The sequence below is a fragment of the Populus euphratica genome, unplaced genomic scaffold (genome assembly GCF_000495115.2).
Source record: "Populus euphratica unplaced genomic scaffold, PopEup_1.0 scaffold58.1, whole genome shotgun sequence".
In the NCBI taxonomy this organism is placed as follows: Eukaryota; Viridiplantae; Streptophyta; class Magnoliopsida; order Malpighiales; family Salicaceae; genus Populus; species Populus euphratica.
Window position 1 is genome coordinate 1,301,484 of NW_011499864.1, and position 19,580 is coordinate 1,321,063.

At 36.6% G+C, this 19,580-nt stretch overlaps 4 protein-coding genes across 5 annotated transcripts; 2 read left to right on the forward strand and 2 right to left on the reverse strand.

Annotated features, from left to right (window-relative positions):
• The first annotated feature begins 1,186 nt into the window (after positions 1-1,186).
• Positions 1,187-6,441, forward strand: LOC105125752 (B-cell receptor-associated protein 31-like protein). Its single transcript, XM_011026332.1, has 2 exons — positions 1,187-2,340; positions 5,773-6,441. Exons 1-2 carry the CDS (start codon positions 2,055-2,057, stop codon positions 6,141-6,143), a joined length of 657 nt encoding a protein of 218 aa, XP_011024634.1. The 5' UTR covers positions 1,187-2,054; the 3' UTR covers positions 6,144-6,441.
• Positions 6,442-6,470: 29 nt separating this feature from the next.
• On the reverse strand, positions 6,471-9,278 carry LOC105125753 (Tetratricopeptide repeat (TPR)-like superfamily protein). The gene is made up of 2 exons (XM_011026333.1): positions 6,794-9,278; positions 6,471-6,698 (listed from the first exon to the last, which is right to left on the reverse strand). Exon 1 carries the CDS (start codon positions 9,099-9,101, stop codon positions 7,299-7,301), a length of 1,803 nt encoding a protein of 600 aa, XP_011024635.1. The 5' UTR covers positions 9,102-9,278; the 3' UTR covers positions 6,471-6,698; positions 6,794-7,298.
• An 816-nt stretch (positions 9,279-10,094) lies between these two features.
• Positions 10,095-13,174, reverse strand: LOC105125754 (Ubiquitin carboxyl-terminal hydrolase family protein). 2 transcript variants are annotated; one of them, XM_011026335.1, is made up of 2 exons: positions 11,521-13,174; positions 10,095-10,605 (listed from the first exon to the last, which is right to left on the reverse strand). In XM_011026335.1, the coding sequence occupies exon 1, from the start codon at positions 12,855-12,857 to the stop codon at positions 11,655-11,657; it is 1,203 nt and encodes a 400-aa protein (XP_011024637.1). In that variant the 5' UTR covers positions 12,858-13,174; the 3' UTR covers positions 10,095-10,605; positions 11,521-11,654. The 2 variants fall into 2 exon arrangements, with proteins under 2 accessions (XP_011024637.1, XP_011024638.1); XM_011026336.1 differs by lacking the exon at positions 10,095-10,605 and adding an exon at positions 10,663-10,695.
• A 237-nt stretch (positions 13,175-13,411) lies between these two features.
• Positions 13,412-19,121, forward strand: LOC105125755 (GPI transamidase component PIG-S-like protein). Its single transcript, XM_011026337.1, has 12 exons — positions 13,412-14,471; positions 14,694-14,778; positions 14,886-14,975; positions 15,183-15,256; positions 15,416-15,500; positions 15,609-15,698; positions 16,467-16,597; positions 16,936-17,017; positions 17,098-17,145; positions 18,019-18,091; positions 18,209-18,312; positions 18,454-19,121. The coding sequence occupies exons 1-12, from the start codon at positions 13,627-13,629 to the stop codon at positions 18,571-18,573; spliced, it is 1,827 nt and encodes a 608-aa protein (XP_011024639.1). The 5' UTR covers positions 13,412-13,626; the 3' UTR covers positions 18,574-19,121.
• Positions 19,122-19,580: the final 459 nt, after the last annotated feature.

Here is a 19,580-nt window from a genome sequence, read left to right on the forward strand (position 1 = left end):
GAGAGAAGAGGCAACATAGGTACAAAAATAAAATTCATCTTAAAACAACCAAATATCTAATTTCAACAAACCAGTACCCATTTCCCAACAAATAGGGACTAACAACTGGGCAAGAGAGAAAAGATAACAGAGGTCTTAAAGCAACCAAATGTCTAATATCAATAAACCAGGCCTCACTCTCCTGCAAATTGGGACCAATAGTTGGGCATGAGAGAAGAGGCAATAGAGGTATAAAAAATAAAAATTATACCAAAGTAATCAAATGTCTAATCTCAACAAACCAACCCCTACTCTCTTGATGAATAAAGCCAGCCTAACCACATCGTAAATGGCTCACCACACACCCTTAAAATGTAGTCATGATCAACCAAGCTCAAGTTGGCTGATTCCTATCTAGCCCTTCCAAAAAGCAATCTGTCACACCAACCACATCTATTCACGGATAGAACCTCTTAATACCTAGTGATTGACACATCCCAATGCAAAATTATAACAAATAAAACCAAGTTGAAGCTTTAATTAGACTGCAAGTGCACAAAAAAAAGTCAATAAAGGCACCAAATCACGCAAGAATAAAAACGAGAATAAGAAGATCATAACAAAAAATACTACTTAACTCTATAGTGGATTCACTCACATGTTATAGTGTTTTCCTGAGCCTTTCTAGTATTTGTTTTTAAAATTACTTGTAAGTGTAGATAAAAAAATTAGTAAGAGCACCAAATCACATGAGAAGAAAAACAAGAATAAGGAAATTATAATAAAAAATACTACTTGAATTTAAAATAAATTCACTCATATGTTACATTATTTTCCTAAGCTCTTTAACTTTTTTTTTTTAATTGCTCAAAAGTAGATAAATTGGTATAAGTTTGGTAGAAAATGAGAGTTTTGCTTGGGGCTACGAGCTCTATCCTCCATCCCAGGAGACGCACGGCCAGTTCAAGAAGGCACATGGCTCATCCACCGAGGAGGGATGTAAAGTGAGTCAAGCTAGAAAGTTCAAGGCCTGGACAAAGCCCAAAAATCCAGGTCAGGTGGGCCCAAGCCTAAATAGGAGAGAGCAAACTTGGGCTGATCTCGGCCGAAACCAGCCCAGCCAGCCCTCATGATGTCCTGAACAGGTCTGCTTGTGATGGCATGTCACATACACTAGTAGACAGATACGAGCAGTACATGGCTACATTGTTACAGCGAGGGGGGTCGCGTTGTACTGTGCAGGTTATCAACGAGTTCTGTCTGAAAGGTCCAGCAGCAAGTCTCTCTTTCAACAAAACTATCCACTTTCTACAAAAGAGAGCACAACACAACAGCTCTTCTGTGTTCCAATCAGAGGGCGAAGACAAAAAGTAAAAGGAACCTAACAGCAGGACAACAATCATCTTAGTTACTAGTCTAAACACTCCCTTAACAAGCACTGTATTCTTGTTGCTTACACACATGGTAACTCTGCTTCCAGGCCTAATGCCCTGCTTTTGCACCTCCTGATAACTTTTTTCTCCAGCCCTCTTGGGTTTTTTTTCACTTTTGACTGATACCCATTTTGCCATTTCCTTCCCACTTTTTGCTTCCTGATCTCTGTTGGCCTGGCAAAAGCAAACCCTTTTGCATAATCACCCCGTAGTAATCCCCAAACTACACTACTAGGAAAAAACTAGAGGAGCTTCTTAGAAAAAGCTTCCACCTTTTCCTTACTAGAGCTAATTGCACAGATCTGTAGCGTTAAAACCTTTTTTTAGATATAGAACTGGTTTCTTTTTTAGCTGTTTAAGATTGATACTTAGTTACATGAACTAAAATAGATTTTTGTAACTCTTCCTACAAACTTTCCTTTCTTTTGAAAAATTTTCGGTGCTATTAAGCACAGATAATCCACTTGTTCTAGCTCACATCACATGCAAACGACAAATGGGTTTCCATTAAAAAGGAAAAAAGCTTTTTTTTTTTTTTTTGTAACTTCTGCTTTAATCTATGATCTGTAGCTTAAAAATTCTCCCTTTCCTAAAGATATAATCTAGTTTTGTGGATAGGTATTGTGTTGTGTAGCAGCGGAGATGATTCAGTTGTTGTTCTTAGTTCTGTTTGTTGAGGGAGCTGTGGCTTTTTTGCTGTTGGTAAAGATTGGGCCACTGAGAGAGTTGGTGATAAAGAGTTTGGATCAGGTGAAGATGGGAAAGCGTCCGGCTACAGTGAAAACTATTGCTGGTACCATGTCTGTGATTCTCTTTTTTAGCCTCATGAACATTGTCAAGATCCAAAATAAGGGCGCAAAGCTTGGTACAATGTCACCTATGGATCAGGTCCTATGGAGAACCCACTTGCTTGAGGCATCACTCATGGGTATCATCCTATTCTCTTCTTTGGACCCTGTGTTTGCTTGCTTCTTTGTGTTTCTTGCATTTAGCTTCTTATGTTGTGTTTGGTAATGTTGTTTTGGATGGAAACTTGTGTTTTGCAATTATGAACTCAATTAATGTTAAGTCTCTGCATCATCTAATCACTTAACTGTATTGCACAAGCCCATAAGAAAAGGCTATAATCATTAGAAATATGTAGAGCATATGAACCTCATTGACATTTGAGTTTTAGATTACAAATGGAAGTGGTAGCTCTCGAGTAGATAAAACCCCTGAGACATTATTGCTTATGAATCTAAAAGGTGGAAAATCAGACCATTGGAGGTACATTAATGAGAAGTGATGGGGAGTTTGAGTTAAGGATGCATAATTTGATAGCGTACACTTTTGTGGGAAACCATGCATTTAGTAAGAGTACAATGAGAAATTATCTGCATGGCCAGCCTCGCATGGTAAGATATTATTGAGCGTGTGAATAGCTGTTCACAGTGCAGCAGCAAATTGAGATGAGAATCATAGACCACATTTTGTACCAATGAGAACTTTACAGAGACAGTATATGCACCACCGGTTTTGTAAGGTTGCAATTTACAAAATAACCAATAAGTATCGGTTCTTGATTTTGCTTTCACTAGCAGTACACCCACTCAATAAATATGCTACTTCATTTTCTGACTTTCATTGTTTAGTGATGATATTAGTTGAAGTAATAGCATCTCCTTACTGTTTCTTACTCAGTTCAACATAGAATATCATTTCTTTCATGGACCACCTTTTGTACCTATGAGAAATTTATAGACAGTATATGCACCACTGATTTTGTAAGATTTACAAAACGATCAACAAGTATTGGTCTTGATTCTTCTTTCATTAGCACTAAACTCACTCAATGAATATGCTATTTCATTTTCTGACTTTTCTTGTTCGAGGATGATATTAGTTGAGGTAATAGCGTTGCTTTACTGTTTCTTTTAAGTTAATGCAACTTAGAATGCTGTTATCGTGCATCTTTGATTAAATGAGCTGGAAAGGAAATATGTGAACTTTGTTGGGTTGATGTTGAAAGGTTCTGGTGATGTTTGACCAGCTTTAGCCATTATAACTGGTAGCATTAACCTTTTTTTTCTTGTTTCTCTTTGTTGAAAATATTCTTATTAAATGTTGAATAAAATAAAAGAAGGGGAAACCATCAGTGAAATTGTGCACTTCTGTTTGCTGGATAAGGTAGATGTGCACTTTCAAGGGGATGGAAATAACCATACAAGCATCATTCCTTGTTCCCAAAAGTTTGCTTATGGATTGTGAAGCAACTGTTGGTAGTTATAGTTCCCCCCTCCAGCTCTGAATGTGATTTTATGTTTACTGATAGAAGTGCTGATCCTAGATTTGATTAAATATGTGGTTCAGCATATGATCTACCTCAAGAAGTGTGCTCTGCCTTAAAAAGTTGAGTACAATTTCGAGAGTGCGAGTCTGAGTGGTTTTATAGGGATATATATGTTCCATGAGTGTGTACAAGTTTGTCTTAATTACTATTTGTTTGATGTTGGTGCTCGCAGGATAGCACTCCAAAAGGGATGAGTTTTAGGGAAGTTCCTCAAAATTTTAGAATTTGCACTGCTGTCCCATGGGATGACAATGCCAAATGGAGCTTTTGCTAGAAAAGTATGCATTCTACTGCAGCTAAAGGGGAGGTGATATTGGTAATCCAAAAAATGTTGAACCACACTCCCATTGTTTCACCTTTGTTTTTAATTTTTGTATCAAAGTATAGAATAGTGGGAGTGTGGTTAAACTTTTTTGGAGTGTCAATACCATTTCACAGTAAAGGTGTCGTTAACAATAGCTGCTGAATTAACATCTTTTTGCCTTCAAAAGTTGAGTCTGTTTTGGTGTATGCGTGCAAGTGTTAGGGATTGTTTGTCTTCCTATCTTTGTGGTCTCCTGATTTAGGACGAAATGGACTTCTAAGGGAAAGGGGTTTGAAGAAAAGATAAAATATAATAGTACTTGAATCCACAAGAACATAGAAAAAAGAGGAGATCCACCTCTCAAAATTACAATGAAAATTCTCAGTTTAATTCATAAATTGGACTCCTTTGTACAACATTCAAGAGTGCTTATATAGGGACACGAAAGACCCTGTAAGAGTCCTAGAAATAAATCCATACGCCTAATTAACAATTATGACATAACAAGTAAAAAACTATTTACATGAATGATAAAATGTCACAATTATAGGAAATAATTAATAAAATTAATCAATAATTCAAATTGCAAAGAACTCGGGATAATTTCCTCTCCTCGAATTCCATCATCTCTTTTATACTATGGATAGATTATGATTCTAGCAAAAGAAAGCTAAACAGAGATTGTGTATTGATCCTTGCACCGAATTATTGTTTTTGTCAAATTTAATCCGATGTTGCACGTGCTTGATATTACATTTGGAAGAATTAGAAAGTGATTAACTGTGAACTTTTCTGGAGGCTTGTAGGTAATAAATCTAAATGATTTAGACTGAACACCATGGCCTTTTATGCATTTCAGTGTTTTCCTTTATGGATTTAGCACGATGTGCTAATGTATCATGGTTACTCTTACATCTCAAATAGAACATATGAAATGGTGAAGATAATGAGCTTATATACCTGAGGAAATGATTATCTGCCATTGATGAATGTGAAACTAGATGGAGGATGTCTCATAATGTATAAGCAATCTGCTATACAAAATGATGATCAGCATAGATGTCTGAGATAACCATCTCATATTGTATAAGCAATCTGCTATTCCATGTTCACCATGACAAGATGAGGACTTTCTTTGGATAGGCAAAGAGTAAAGGAGAAATATTGGAAACTAAATCATGTGCAACTACTTTGTGTCGGAAGATCTATACTGTTTATTTGAAGAGTCAATGAGCTCCATGGAGTTCATAGTGATCACACATGCCACTTAGTCTCTTTTGGCCCTTCAATAAAGCGTGCCCCAGATTAGCTACTTGTCTCTCTGATTCTTTGGAGAAGTGAATTTGTGATGGATCAACTGCCGTGCGCCATAAGATATGTAGCTTTTATAATTTGATAGAAAAAATAGAGTAGAGCATGGTCACATCCAGATCTAATCATGTGAAAGTTTAGAGTAATCAAACATCAAACATTTAGTAAATAGAAATGAACATGATGTTGGTGGAAATTTTAAATTGATCATGTGTTTATGTAAATGTCATGTGATTGCCAGCATGATAGTTTGGATATCAAGAAGTTGTTGAACCTCTGCCTAACAACATTTCCGGTATTTGTATGTCCGAGCTGAGCTCTTTCTAGTTTTAGTGGCAGTAGTTAAGTTATTCCATGGCTTCTTTCTTTGAGTTCACTACTGTGTATTTCATGGTTTGAACTTGATTGTGCAGGTTTTACCCTGTTTCTTGGGTTCTTAATTGATCGGATGCATCATTATCTTTCGAGACTTATTGGGCTGAGGAGATGTGTGGGATCTTCTAAAGAGGAAGTTGAAAGGCTTCAGAAAGAGAAAATGCAGCTTAAAGAGAAGGAAGACAAAGCTTCCATGGAAATAAAGCTTCTACTGGAACAAATTTCTACTCTATCAGAGAGTTTGAAGAAGTTGAAGCTGGAATCTGAGAAAAAGGACAAGCAGATTGAAACTGCTGAAGCACACGTTGTTTCCCTTCAGAAACAGTGTGCTGACCTATTGCTGGAATATGATCGATTGTTAGAAGACAACCAAAATCTTCAGGCTCAAGCTACAGGACATAGGATTTGAAGAAATTTTAAAAGATGCCAATCAAGTTTTGATAATCAATATCTTTTTTTCACTGGAGATGTTGCAGAAAACATCTGCTTCATTTCATGGAAACAGTCACTTGTTGATGCATCTTAATTGAGTAAAAGAGGACCTGGCGTCTTTTTAGAGATAGGGAATGTGTTGGATTGCTCAGTGTCGGAATATTTTGATAGCAGCAGTTCTTTCCATCTTGTTTTCGCCAAATTGATGTGGGAAAGTGTTTTAAGATTGCTGATGGTGTTCTTGTTTTGAAACAAAGAAAGGGTGTTTGGAACTAGTTGTTCACTTCTTCCTCTCACATGTCCCTTTCCTTTCCTTTCTTTTGAGGGTGCCTATATTTACGTACAGTCTCAGCAAAAGCCAAATATTGAAACACATATGGAGTAGGTTTACCAGATATTGGCAAACCCCATGGTTCAAATAGGTAAAGCAGATAACAGATCCTGATCCTTTTATTCTGCAGGACTTGATCAACACTGAAAACTACAGTCAGGCATTTGATGTTCAAGAGCTGCAATGTTTCTCGCTACACACCTGCACAGGACAAAATGGCTGACTATTTTTGGTTTTCTGGTCTTTATACCGTGTCAAATTAACAAACGTGACTAGCCTCGGTGCAAAAAACTCACAGCTCTTCTAAACTTCACGCTGCTTGGGTTTACGATCTTTTGAACCCTGGTAATGCCAAACACTGGACTGCATGCTCCATTGGGAGACGAAAGTGTTTAGACCCACGAGGTTCCACATGAGACGTCACACAAAGCCTCTGATTATGGATGGGAAACCTGGTCCTTGTGAGCCAATCAAACAAATATATGCTTTTGAGTTGCCGGTCTTTCAGGTCTTTCCTTTCTCTGGCCAGCGTGAAAACTCAAGTGCCCAAAATGATTTAGCTTCAGAACGTGGCAAGCTGAGTAAGACATCCCCATGGAAAGTTGTCTTCTTAGTTGCACCATATGCATAGGTAGCGATTTGTACTGGCACTTTTAGGGGAATCATTTTGCTTGATGAGAGTCATGCAGGAACTGGGCATCTAAGTTTTTGTGTGCCCAATATAGCACCAAGAAGCTGTTAATATGAAGGACAAAAAATGCCTTCCAGAACAGGATCTCCAAAGCTATTAATCAATAAATTTCAATTCACTACTTCAACGTCATGCAAACTGTCTGGGACATGTCTGATAACTCTCATCTCATTATCCAAACTATCCAACATTTGCAAGATTTCTTCGTACTGGTGATGGTTCTTATCTTCCACCAGAAAAGCTTCATGCTTTCCATTCACTTCCACCGCACTGTAACCAGGAACTTTCTTCATCCCTGTTTCTTTCATAATCTTCCTTAAAATAGATACTCTATCCCACATCCTAGCCAAGGAAAAGAAGTTTGAAACCAAGGCATAAATTCCCAAATCATCTGGGTTTAAATCAAGGATTTTCTTTGCTGCCACTTCTCCAAATAAGAGGTTCCTATAATTATGGCAACCTGACAGGAGGGCAACCCAAATAGCTAAACCTGGTTCTGTGTTCATAGATTCTATTAGCTGATAAGCCTCTTCCACTCGTCCTGCTCGGGACAAAAGATCAACCATGCAAGCATAATGCTTCTCGCTTGGTGGGATCTTACATTCATTAACCATGACATTAAACCAGTATTGACCTACATCTACTTGTCCAGAGTGACTAAGAGCCGAGAGAAGAGACGCAAAAGTTGCATGATCAGGGCTTATGTTTGCTTCTTTCATCTTTAGGAATAGAGAGAGAACTTCCTTTCCATCTCCATGGATACCATAGCTGGCGATCATTGTATTCCACAATATCACGTCTCTAGAATCCACCCGATCAAACATGGCATGTGCACAAGAAAGTGATCCACATTTTGCGTACATGTCAATCAATGCGGTGCCAAGAACAAGTTCAAAACCAAGCCTCCTAACAATATATCCGTGTACAGACTTGCCTAGTTTCAAATGCCCTACTTGTGAGCATGCCAAAAGTGCGCTAACAAGAGCCGCCGTATCCGGTTTGAATTCCAAACTCTGCATCTCAACCAACAAATCAAGTGCATACTCTGCAAAACCATTTTGAGCAAAGCCAGAAATCAATGCACCCCAAGAAACAGCATTCTTCCGGGGCATCTGCTCAAAAACACGAGAAGCAAGCTCCAAATAACCGATCTTAGCATACATGTCAACAAGGCTAGTTTGAAGAATAACATCATCCATAAGCATCTCTTTCCTAACCGCATGCCCATGAACTGAAAGACCCAACTTCAACTCTCCAAGATTAGCACAAGCCTGAACTAATCCCAACATCAGAACCCCATCTCCTTCGATCCCCTCCTTTCGCATCCTTCGAAACATATCAACTGCCTCTAACACCTTTCCGTTCTGCACAAGTCCTGTTATCATAGTAGCCCAACAAACAACATCTCTTTTCACCATCTTATCAAACGCCAACTTAGCCTCATCTATTTTTCCACACTTTACATACAAATTCAAAACAGATGACCCGACAAACACATCACACCCATATCCAAAATCCACCGCTCGACGCCAAATTCTCTCTCCAGCTTCCAAATCCTTTAAGCTTGACGATGCCTTTATCGCTACAGTGAAAGTGGAGCTATCGGGTTTAACTCCTTCATTTACCATCTGATGGTAAAGATTCAAGACTTCAGTCAAGTGATATCTCCGAGAATATGCAACGATCATGGCATTCCAAGCGTCTACGCCTCTTTGAGGCAATTTGTCAAATAGGTGGCGGGCCGACTTGATGCCACCAATGCGGGCATATGAAGCTATGACGAGGCCATTGGAGTTTGAATTGGTGAAGAGACCGGTCGTGATTATGAGTGCGTGGATTTGGGTTACGGGGGCTTCATCTTTGCATGCTAAAAGCAGATGTTTTAGGCGTTTTGGCCATGAAAGTGTCCGCATTTTTCTTGGAGTATTGATAATTTGATATTGGTGAAAAATGCAAGAACCTACCTGACTTCAGTAGCCGCTGAGAAAAGAGAAGTGAAAAAGGGAGGGAAATGGAGTTCACATGAAGTCTAATTTGACTACTGTTATTATTATTGATAAGTAACTTAAGTTCTTATAAATTTGATTTTCTGTTTTGAAAATAGTTTTTATAGCACCTTTTTTATTTGCATTTCAAAACCCTTTTGAAAAAAAAATAATTTTTATTTTAAAATAATTTTTTAATATTTTAATATCAAAAATAAATTTTAAAAATAAAAAATATTATTAAATAAAAAAATATTTTAAAAAATATCTATCAACACAATATCAACAATATTAAATTAAGAAATAATTATAATTTTAGAGATTAAATAGTAATTAATTATTATTGTTATTTAAAGATGATTTATTTAACTGTACAAATAATATTTTTTTTATTTTTATTTTATTTACTTAGTTATTTAAAGATGATTTATTTAACTGTATAAATAATATTTTTTATTTTTATTTTATTTACTTAACTATTTATTTTTTTATAAAAAAATATCATCTTAAAATTAAATTATAACTAATCAATTAATATAGATTTGAAGTAAATTTTAATATTAACAATCAAGAAACCTCTTTTAATTTTTATTATTTTAGAATTGTGATAATAATTATTTTTTTAAAATACTTTTTACTTAAAAATATATTAAAATAATATTTTTTTTATTTTTTAAAAATTATTTTATAACATTACCATATCAAAATAATTAACATATCAAAATAATTTGAAAACGTTAAAAAAATATTAATTTAAAATAAAAAATATTTCAACTTTTTTTTAAAATATTTTTAAAATGTAAAAACAAAAACAATAAACAAACATACACTTCATCTTTTATGTTCTATACAATAAACAAACACCACAAGACACACGAGCATTTAACCAAGGCATCCCTATTCTAGTGCAACAAATCTTAGATGTCTTGACTAGAAACATCTGCATTAATGGATGTTTCCCAATTTAACAGAAGCTTCAATATCAACAGACTTTCAGGACTTAACAGGGTACAGAAACTAAGCTAAGCCTTCACAATCCTTGCACATGCATAAATGCTTACTGCTCTTGAATCTCAACTTGTAAGCTCCTCTAAATCATCGCTCCCTGCACTAAGTTGTTGAAGAGCAGTGGCACAACCTTGACAGCATGAACCTCTCCATCCCAAAACATGACAGGTACCATGTTTTCACTTATCCGGACTATAGTGCCAGGGACCCTTCTTCAAGTTCCGCAGTCCTCTAGTTCAAGCCTTTTGGTTCCACCTTCAGTGTATGAGCATCTTAAAAACATATCTTTAACAAGTGGGTTTGAAGTAGGTTAGCCTAGCCCTCCTGGAGAATGGTTTGAAAACATCACTCATGACAAGTTGGATAGCTCGAAGCTGGTTAGCTTGAGCCTGCTCAATGATATTTCGATGCGCAATTTGTCAGCCTGTTAGAGAAGCAAGCAAGCTATAAATAATTCAATAATGCACGACAATCCTTTCTAACACGAGGATTGGGTGATCGGAGACCAAGGGGGCTGCAAAGAGTGAAAACAAGAGGCAGAACATTAAAATAAGGCATTAAACTTACGAGTGACGGATCAAAACAGCAAAGAACTGTAATCGGAGAAGGTTCTTGATGAAAAAGATCCTTTCATTCATAAAAGAAATGAACATTGACATTAGAGTCGTCTTGCTTTCTTAACAGCCCAGAACATTAATCAAAACTAATTTAACTAGCAGGGTTAGAGGAAATGGGCCAATTCTAAAAGAATATTATTCTGCAGGTACATCACTTTCAAGTTACATTATCATGATTTATGCACCCATTACGCATGAGAAACTATCTATCAATAGTTTAAACAAAGATTTTTGTTTTACATCCCTTCTTAAAAATCTGACTTCCAAAAGTGCCAATGGAGTTTAAGCTCTTCTCGATGTAATTAATATCTACTGAACTAATCAATAATCATGTGGCCCACAACAAATTATCATTCATTTCTGTTTACATCCGAGACAAGCTCATTCTTTCAGAGCAAAGTACTGAATGACCTGTTCAATCTGCTGTGAATCATGCTATCTTATATGTGGTGCCATGATACACCTTATTCTCAAATGGCCCGAGAACATCGCTGCTTCTACCAACCTCGGAACAAAATCTAACAAAACTGAATTGAATTAAGTGAAGATATAGCAAATAAAATAGTAGGAAGGCATGTTGGAGTGATAATATGTGTTTGATATTGATGCACATACATACAAATTGCAATCTTCTAAACAATTGCATATTCAAGAAACAACCAAGTCCAACAACAAAGACCCAGACAGAATCAGAAAGGGAAAGAGGGATGCGGAACTAGTACCCAGTAAAAACTGTTCAAATGATCATCTTCCCCCACTTTGGAAATCTTCAATTATACAGCACAAAATGTTGAATCTACGTGACTGGACCATGCTATGTGTAAACAAAAGCTTACACAACTGAAAATTTGTTAATTCAGTCAACATTCTCATTTTCTGATCCAGACTCCTCGCTTTTGTCAATCTCCACGGACCTTGATTTACTAATCAGCATATCATGGCGCCCTAGAAAAACAAGATCAAGAAGCTTTCTCCTAACATCATAAACTGGATTAGGATCTATCAAACGACCCCTCTCATACGCTTCTCTTAAGAAAACTGTATGTCTCTTCCCCTTAGTAGACAAATAAAACATGCCTGGATGATCCAAGAACAAATCCCTTATGTTCATATCAATCCCGAAACAATTCCTGAAATGACTGATCTTCTCCACTTCCACCATTTTCTCCACTGTCAAGCTCAAGAATTCATGCACAATAGCAACTGCCCGTTTCTCCAATCCCTTAAGTCCTGCCTTAGTCTTCTTCTTCTTGTCCATCAAGTCCTCATAGGGTCCTAAATAAGGCAAGCTCTGCCATTCTTTAACTTTCGCCCTGAAAGTCTTGCTCAACCTCATTCCTGGCGGATACACATGTTTAAAACTATACCGCATGTCCATTCTATCAACACTACAGTCCTCCCTACAATACTCCGTAACCCTCCAATTTTCAACAGCTGCCGTAAAATGATTACCAGGAAATTCACCAACCAGCTTCAAAACATGTGTATGGGGTTCATTTCCATCACAAAGTCTAAAAAGGTTCGGGTTTTTCACTATCACCGAATCCTCAAAGTCATCAGGAAGGCCCAGCTCCCTCCAAACTTTAAAAACAGCACGAAGTGGCAGTGATTTGGACGTTGACATAAACAAAAGCCGAACCAATCGATCAACAACAAGAGGCAATGAGGCATTGACAACTTCTTCTTCTTTGCGAGAAATTTCAAGAGCAGTATCAGTTAGTCTGCAAAAAGCCTGGGATTTCGCGGGGTCATAGAAAATGTGGAAAATGTGAGGGTACTTTCTGAGAAACGAAGGTGCGCCGCGGTTCAGGTGGAGCTTCTGAGAAAGTTTTGAAAGGAAATCAAGTGAAATGCATGGAGGAGTTTTGTTAGGGTTTGAGAGAATCAAATCTTGAATGGCAATGACCTTGACAAAGTTTTTATACTTGTCCATTAGCTTCTCAAATGTAGCATCTCTAGCTCTCGATGCTACGTACTGTGCTGACGTTGTTTTCGATCGGATTGTGATAGAGAAGGTAAACGGGTGTTTGAAAAGAGATTTGATTATGTAAGTTCTCATTCTTCACGCATCTGGGCTTCTATGGGAACTTATAACAAACATGTAAAAGGCGCGCAGGTAGGAGTCGATAGAGGCTATGGTAGTGAGCACGAGAGGATGTTGAGTGTTATTACGATGTCGTTGACAAATAAACACTAGCAACAAGTCATAGATTACGTCGGATTACTTACCATAGCCATATTTCTTTGAATTTGGAGCTCTTTGTCTTCGATGACCATCGCTTTCAAGTCTCAAGGAGACCCCTCGTATTTCTACAGTAAAAAGCCAAGTGCAGTAGGTTACCAACAAGCTCCTCTTCTATTTATTTTTCAATTCAGCCCCTTCCCTCTTTTTCTCTTATTCTTTTCTTATTTTTTAAAAAATTATCTTTTGATTTTTTTAATAATAATTACAGTTCCTTTTAAATCGAGGAAGCTAAATTATACTAGAACAGTTTTATATAATTTAATTTTAAATTTGAATTAAATAAAAAATCAGGTCTAAAGATTTTTTTTTTCCCGTTAGTTCTATCCCTTTTTCCTCTTTTTTTTATTGATCATTTTTTTTTTAAAAAAAAAACGAGCTAAAATCTTGAACAGAACCTTGGCTTGTGCACATTAACAAATTTCAAGCATCGTGCAGGGTCGGATTTAATAACTATGCTATAAAATCTTAGAGATAAAGTAAAGAGTCTAATTCTCCGTTGTTTAAGGATGCAGCGGCTTCACAGCTCGTTGATCAAGAAAGAAAGAAGAGCAAGAGCATCAAGCACTAATCAGTGATCAATAACATGGCAGAAGAAATCACCGAATCTCCAAATCACCCACCACCAGAAACACCGCCAACCCCACCATCTGAACCGGAATTCGACTCGAAAACCATGCGCAGAACAAAACCGGGGTTGAAGCGCCTCTTCCTCACTTTCACAGTCCTTGTCTCCTTCCTTTTAGGTTTCCCTTTTTTATTCAAATCCGTTGAGATCTACCGCTCTCCGCTTCCTTTCCAAGACATCGATAGCCTCTCAAACGACGTCGTCTCCAATCCATTCCTCTTTCCTTGCCATTTCCAAGCCATTCTTGTCCCCTTCGATCCCAAATCGTCTTCAATTGACCTAAATTTAGACGAGCTTGAACTCTCAATTCGCTCTAAGATTACTAAATTAGCCTCCAAAGGAATAGCATCTCAATGCGGAGCCTGCACCAACAACTTCACTCTCTCGCTAACCCTAGACGACGGGGATTGCACGCAATCTTCGTCTAAGTTTTACAAGTGCGGCGCGATCCGAGCCGTTGATTTGGATTTCGGTGACGATGAGAGTGTCGATGAAGCTTTGGAGTCTGCTGGTTTGGATTCTGGCGGGAAAGTGTATAGTGTGGTGGTGGTGGTGAATGGAGATGGTGTGGAGGGAGTGAAAGTGGTTGTTGGGAAGTACCGGCACGCTTGGATTGTAGGGAGGGATTGGGGAGTTGAGGAAGTGGCAGAGAGATTGGCGGAGATTTTTGTCAGAGTGTTTGTGAATGGCGGGAGAGAGGAAGGGTTGATTCATGGAGAGTTTATGCCTGTTGGTGCTGATGGGAAGATTGTTCTTTCGTTTAACTTGCTCAATGCGGATCCCAGTGATTGGACTTACGATTGGTAAGAAAGCTTCGCTTTCTTGTAGTTCTTTATAGCTTTCTGTCTAACTCGGTGGTGATTAGTGATTGCAACTAGCATCTGAGTGATTAGGTGTCGTTATGGGTAGGTATAGTACATATACATGGAATTTGTGTTTGCTTGTTATCTTGGGAACTATTGTAAATAGGGATTTAGTTGTCTGCTCAAAGTTATTGCGTGTTCAGTTAGTCCATTGTATTGCAGGGATTTTCAGAAAATAGATGAAACTCTGTTGGCTCCTATGATTGATGCGTTGGGACCGATAGCAAACATAAGCGTGGAGAGCCAAGTAATGAATCATCCTTGTTCCTTAATGATTTATGGATTCCTGGTAATTTTGTTTGCAGTTGAAATCTTACTGTGTTTCCTCTTCTTGGTGATCTTTCTTATGGATAGGTCTTGTACCATACTCCAAAGTTTTCAGTTTCTTCTTGGGATGAAAAATTAGGCGGCTATATTTTTAGTACAAAGGATCTTCCTTTCTTTGTAAGTTTCTTCATGTTCTTGAGCTTTTTTTGTGGGAAACTAGACAGTTAGACCATTTAACTTTGCTTAAACCAAACAACACCTTGGTCCTAGCCCTCAGATGATTTGCTTTGGTTGTATACATTTTCTTACTCTACTCACTGATGATGGAATTTTGATCTTGTTATTTTGTCTAATGTTTCTAATGTTTTCAAATATTTTTAATAGGTGAACTCAAATGAGTGGCACTTGGATACTTCGATTGCTGCTGGTGGGCGATCGAAAATCTTGCAATTTGTGGTGTACATTCTTTTACTCAATCTCCTTCCCCTTTTCAAATGACTTTTTCGTGTTTGTTTCTTGTAACAAAGGCTTAATCTCCAGTCATTAGTTTAAGGAGAAAAAAGGATTTTGTTTCATCCAAAGCTCGCTATATCAATTCTCTTTCCTTTTTGTTTCAGATATGTGCCATCTGCAAAGGAATGTCCCCTTCTTCTACAGCTTCCAAATGGAGAGATTTCTAAAACAAATGCCTTTATATCTCCAGTTAGTTATCACACATTTATTGGCTTCATACTCAATTGTTTATCAACCAATGGTTCTTACAAAATTATTGCCATACATTGTGATTTGTCTCTAAATGTCATATCACAGATGTGGGGAGGTGTCATGGTGTGGAATCCTCAAAGCTGTTCAAGGGATTCAGACAGTGAGCTTCTTGTTAGGCATATAATGTCTCCTGAGGTCAGATTTTAATCTATCAAATTATCCTAGAGCGTCTAGTCTACATATGCAATTATTTTTCGTCGGCATGAAAATTGGCCTGGGTGTTCCACTTGAAACCCAAATGTTCCCAATGTTGACTCCTTTTTTATTCGATCTCATATGTCATGCCAAGTTCAGTATCTGCCCTGTTTGGCTGAAACATGCCTTCTCATTTAAATTTTATCACTGTGTTGTCAAGTTTGATAAATTGAAGTTTAAAATGATATCCAAAGTTCATTGAAGCATGACTGAAATACCAGCTAGTGGCTTTGAAACTTGTTTCATTTTGGTGGCTTATTTGTTTTATTGTTCATTTTACAATCACACAGATTCCCATTGGGTTTCTTATAAAACCTTATTCTAGGTTCCTGGCAATCTAGTCTACATCTATCATCCAAGTTTCTTGTGGTATACATTCAGTCAGTACTTTTGCCCTGTTATGCTTACAAAGTCTAAGGGATACTGTTGTCAAACCTGCTTTGTTTGCTAGTTGATTCGATCTCAACTTAGTGTATAAAGTTTAGAAGAGAAATAATATGCCTTTGCTGCTTATTTATTTCCAGTATTACAGAACAATCTGCAACTTTTTTTTGGGCTGGGGAATCAAAGTGATGTATGTAATTGAGTATTGTACGAAATTGTATGTATTTGTTTCTCTAGCTGAAGTGACTAGAAACCCGTGTTCTATTATAGCAGATTGCTTCTATTTATGTATCTCAACTTTGATGCTTGCATCTTCCGAAACAGGACCTTCAGAAAATTTTTGAAGTTTTTGTGGGGCAATTCCGACAACTTTTTGGTCTAAAATCTGGTAGTCTTCATGTGGGTGCAATGGGCACGTACAGTCTTTTAGCCAGTGAAAAAGGCTTCACAGAATGGTGAGAAAATGGTCAAGAATATAGGGATTCATAAATATGCTCTATTACCTGTACTTTTCATTTACTGCATATAAAAAACTATCTGTAAGTACTGCAGTAGAAGCTGAAAACAGCAATTTTCACCAGCTGGCTGTTAGTCATTGTGAAATTAATTAGTTTTGTTCTAGAATTCTTCACACCTCATTTTGTTGCTCACGTGTTTTTCTTTTACTGAATTTTTAAGACTTCTATATCTATAGAATTTGTCTATATTAATTATGAAATTCTTAATGTCTTGGAGAACTCAAAGTAGTAGCTCAACATGAGCATATTTCTCATTGATCATAATTATTCTGCAGGGAATTGGATGTCTTGTCACGGCAACATACGTGTTTTAATATTCACTCAAGTGCCACAACTCTGGGATCTCTTTCAAAATTGGTATGTTCAAGCATTAATTACCTCACCACCATGATTTGACTAGATTCTCTGCTAAGATTATGACAAAATATTTTGTGCAGGTTCAATCATTGCCTAGGATGATTATTATGGATGAGATAGGAAAGCAGGTCGGTTGTCAGTTGAATGCTTGTTTCTGTTATTTGTTTTCCCATGAGCACCGCATCCTTAATTGCTAGTGGATTAATTTATGTATGCTCTGTGAGTTTAGAGGATAAGGAACCTGTTTGTTTTGCTTTCCGAAATGCATTCCAGATTTCGAAAGAGAATACATATTCAAAATTTCATTTGGTATCAATCAGTAATTTATGTTTTGAAAATTTTAATTTGTATTTTACTGTAAAAAATGAGAATTCAGAAGATTATCAACTGGGCTGCTTTTTGACAATATCATGACTTGTAAATCTCCTTGAGGATTTCTTTAAGCATTTATTTTCGAGTCCTAATAAAATGAGGATATAGTAAATATTTCCTATTTTTGAGCCAAGACTTGTTATGACCTTTTTTAGATTTTATAAAATAATTTCCTTTTTTGAAGCCTTTTTAAAATTTTTAATTTTATCAAAGAATTATTTGGTATCTATATATCTGTTCTTTTTGTTTTTTTGGCCATAAATGGTCTCTGTAATTTTCAATCAAAGTCTCTTTTATGGAAAAGTTCATTTTTTTTAAAACAAAATCAATTCCTATTCCTAGAAGGTCCCTCCCGATACAAACAGTGCATCTTAATTTCCAGATAAGCAGGAACGTGGGACCAACTCTGTTACTGTAACATGTAATCGTTGTTATTTCTCATGCTAAATTACAGAGTATATATTCTATGTTAGTCTTGGCCATTTCATTCCCAAGGCTTGTTAATCTTTGTATTCCAAATTTACCTAAAGATTTTTTTCCTGGAATTTACAATTGTCATTGTTTATTATCCTTTGAATCTTGTCCTGCTTGAGTTGTCATTTGTCGTGATATTTTATCTCTTCGTACAGGTAAAATTTTCCCTTGAAGCAGCAAAATTAGCTCGAGTTAACGCCTCTCTTGGATTTTACGATGCTTCAGCTGGTATGTTCCTATGCACTACTTTGTAGCTCCATTCTTGTTCCTTCAGATGAGGATTTCCTGTTAAAACTTTGAATCATCAACGGGAGCCTAAATACGAGTTTAATCTTGTTGTCTCAGTGTCCTCAAGACAAGCAAGATCTTTGGCAGAGGATGCCTTCTTCCACCCATCAATCATGTCTGTCAGCTACTACTCGTTTGAGCACTGTTTTGCAGTGTACTCGGTATGTTTCTGAGAGCTATTTTTTTTTGTTCTTCATCCTATTTGAGTTTCCTATACTTACAAATTTCGGTAGAATACCACTGTCAAGTTTTTTAATCGCCCAGATTTATTCTTACATGTGGTTTTGGTCCTTTTTGCACAGCCATTCTTCTTGCCAGTTTCAATGCATGTCCTCCTTGCTGCATTAAGAGAATGGAGAAGATACAAGCAAGAAAAGGCCAAGTACTTGCTATGGAAGGCTAAAGAAAAGGTGGCATCTTAGTTCCTAGCCGTGGAAGTGGTTTTTCATGAACAAGGCCCCATCTGCCAGAGAAAAGGGTTCCAGATGACAAGGCAATTTAGTGACCAAGGGGCTGCACTTTGGGTATTTATCTTAAAGCTTGGTTGCTGCTTGTATCTCTAATCATTTGCTAATACCTACAGGCCACGTCCTAGTTCCTTCCAAAGGTTTTAAACCCCATCAAAAATGCCAAAAAATACCAAACACCCAAGGAAGAAAACTGTTCACAATACAAGCAATCATTGAATCCATTTCACCCAGTGAAGGCTTATTATATGCTTTCTACTTTCTATTTTCTGTGATAATGGAGGAATCGATTGTTTCCTGAGAATTTTCTTGGAGCTGCTGTGTTTATTAGAGGCTTATTTCGTGAAGATGAAGTGCTCAAAGTATTTATTTATTTTTATTTTGTTTATTATAATTAGGTAATTAAATCATTTTTTTTAGTTCAAATGTATTTCAAAAAACACTTTAAAATGCAAGACAACACGCTATAGAGGCAACTAAATGGTGGCAGACTCATTCTTCTTCTTTACAACTCTTGATGGAAAGCCAGATTTTATGGTAAGCACCCGGTAATTCATAGCACAGTTCAATGTAATTGCACAAAATTGATTCTCGCATGGAAAAGTGTAACGTAAAATCGAAAACCTCGAAATAAATTTAGAAGGTTCTTTGATATTTTGTCACCAAGTCGGGAACTTGGTCTCAAGCTAGGATGGTTACTTCTTAATTTTTTCTAAAAACACAAATATTAAAATAATTATTTTTTATATCATCATATAAATACAATTTCAAAACACAAAATAATAATTTAAAATAATAAAAAGTTCAAAAAATTAATTTTTTAAAAAATATACTTTTGAATGATTTTTTTGTTTAGTTTCTATTTAAGTTTAAAATTTAAATAATACCTTAATTAAATAATATCTCAATTGATTTCATCGAATGAGGATCATTGATTAAATATTTTTGTTTTGTTCCTATTT

Coding starts and splice junctions, on each gene's coding strand:
- LOC105125754 (XM_011026335.1), bottom strand. CDS start 12,857: ATGAGAACTTACATAATCAAATCTCTTTTCAAACACCCGTTTACCTTC.
- LOC105125752 (XM_011026332.1), top strand. CDS start 2,055: ATGATTCAGTTGTTGTTCTTAGTTCTGTTTGTTGAGGGAGCTGTGGCT. Junction 2,341..5,772: donor GCTTGAGGCATCACTCATGG/GTATCATCCTAT, acceptor TTGATTGTGCAG/GTTTTACCCTGTTTCTTGGG.
- LOC105125753 (XM_011026333.1), bottom strand. CDS start 9,101: ATGCGGACACTTTCATGGCCAAAACGCCTAAAACATCTGCTTTTAGCA.
- LOC105125755 (XM_011026337.1), top strand. CDS start 13,627: ATGGCAGAAGAAATCACCGAATCTCCAAATCACCCACCACCAGAAACA. Junction 14,976..15,182: donor CAAAGGATCTTCCTTTCTTT/GTAAGTTTCTTC, acceptor TATTTTTAATAG/GTGAACTCAAATGAGTGGCA. Junction 17,018..17,097: donor TGGGATCTCTTTCAAAATTG/GTATGTTCAAGC, acceptor TATTTTGTGCAG/GTTCAATCATTGCCTAGGAT.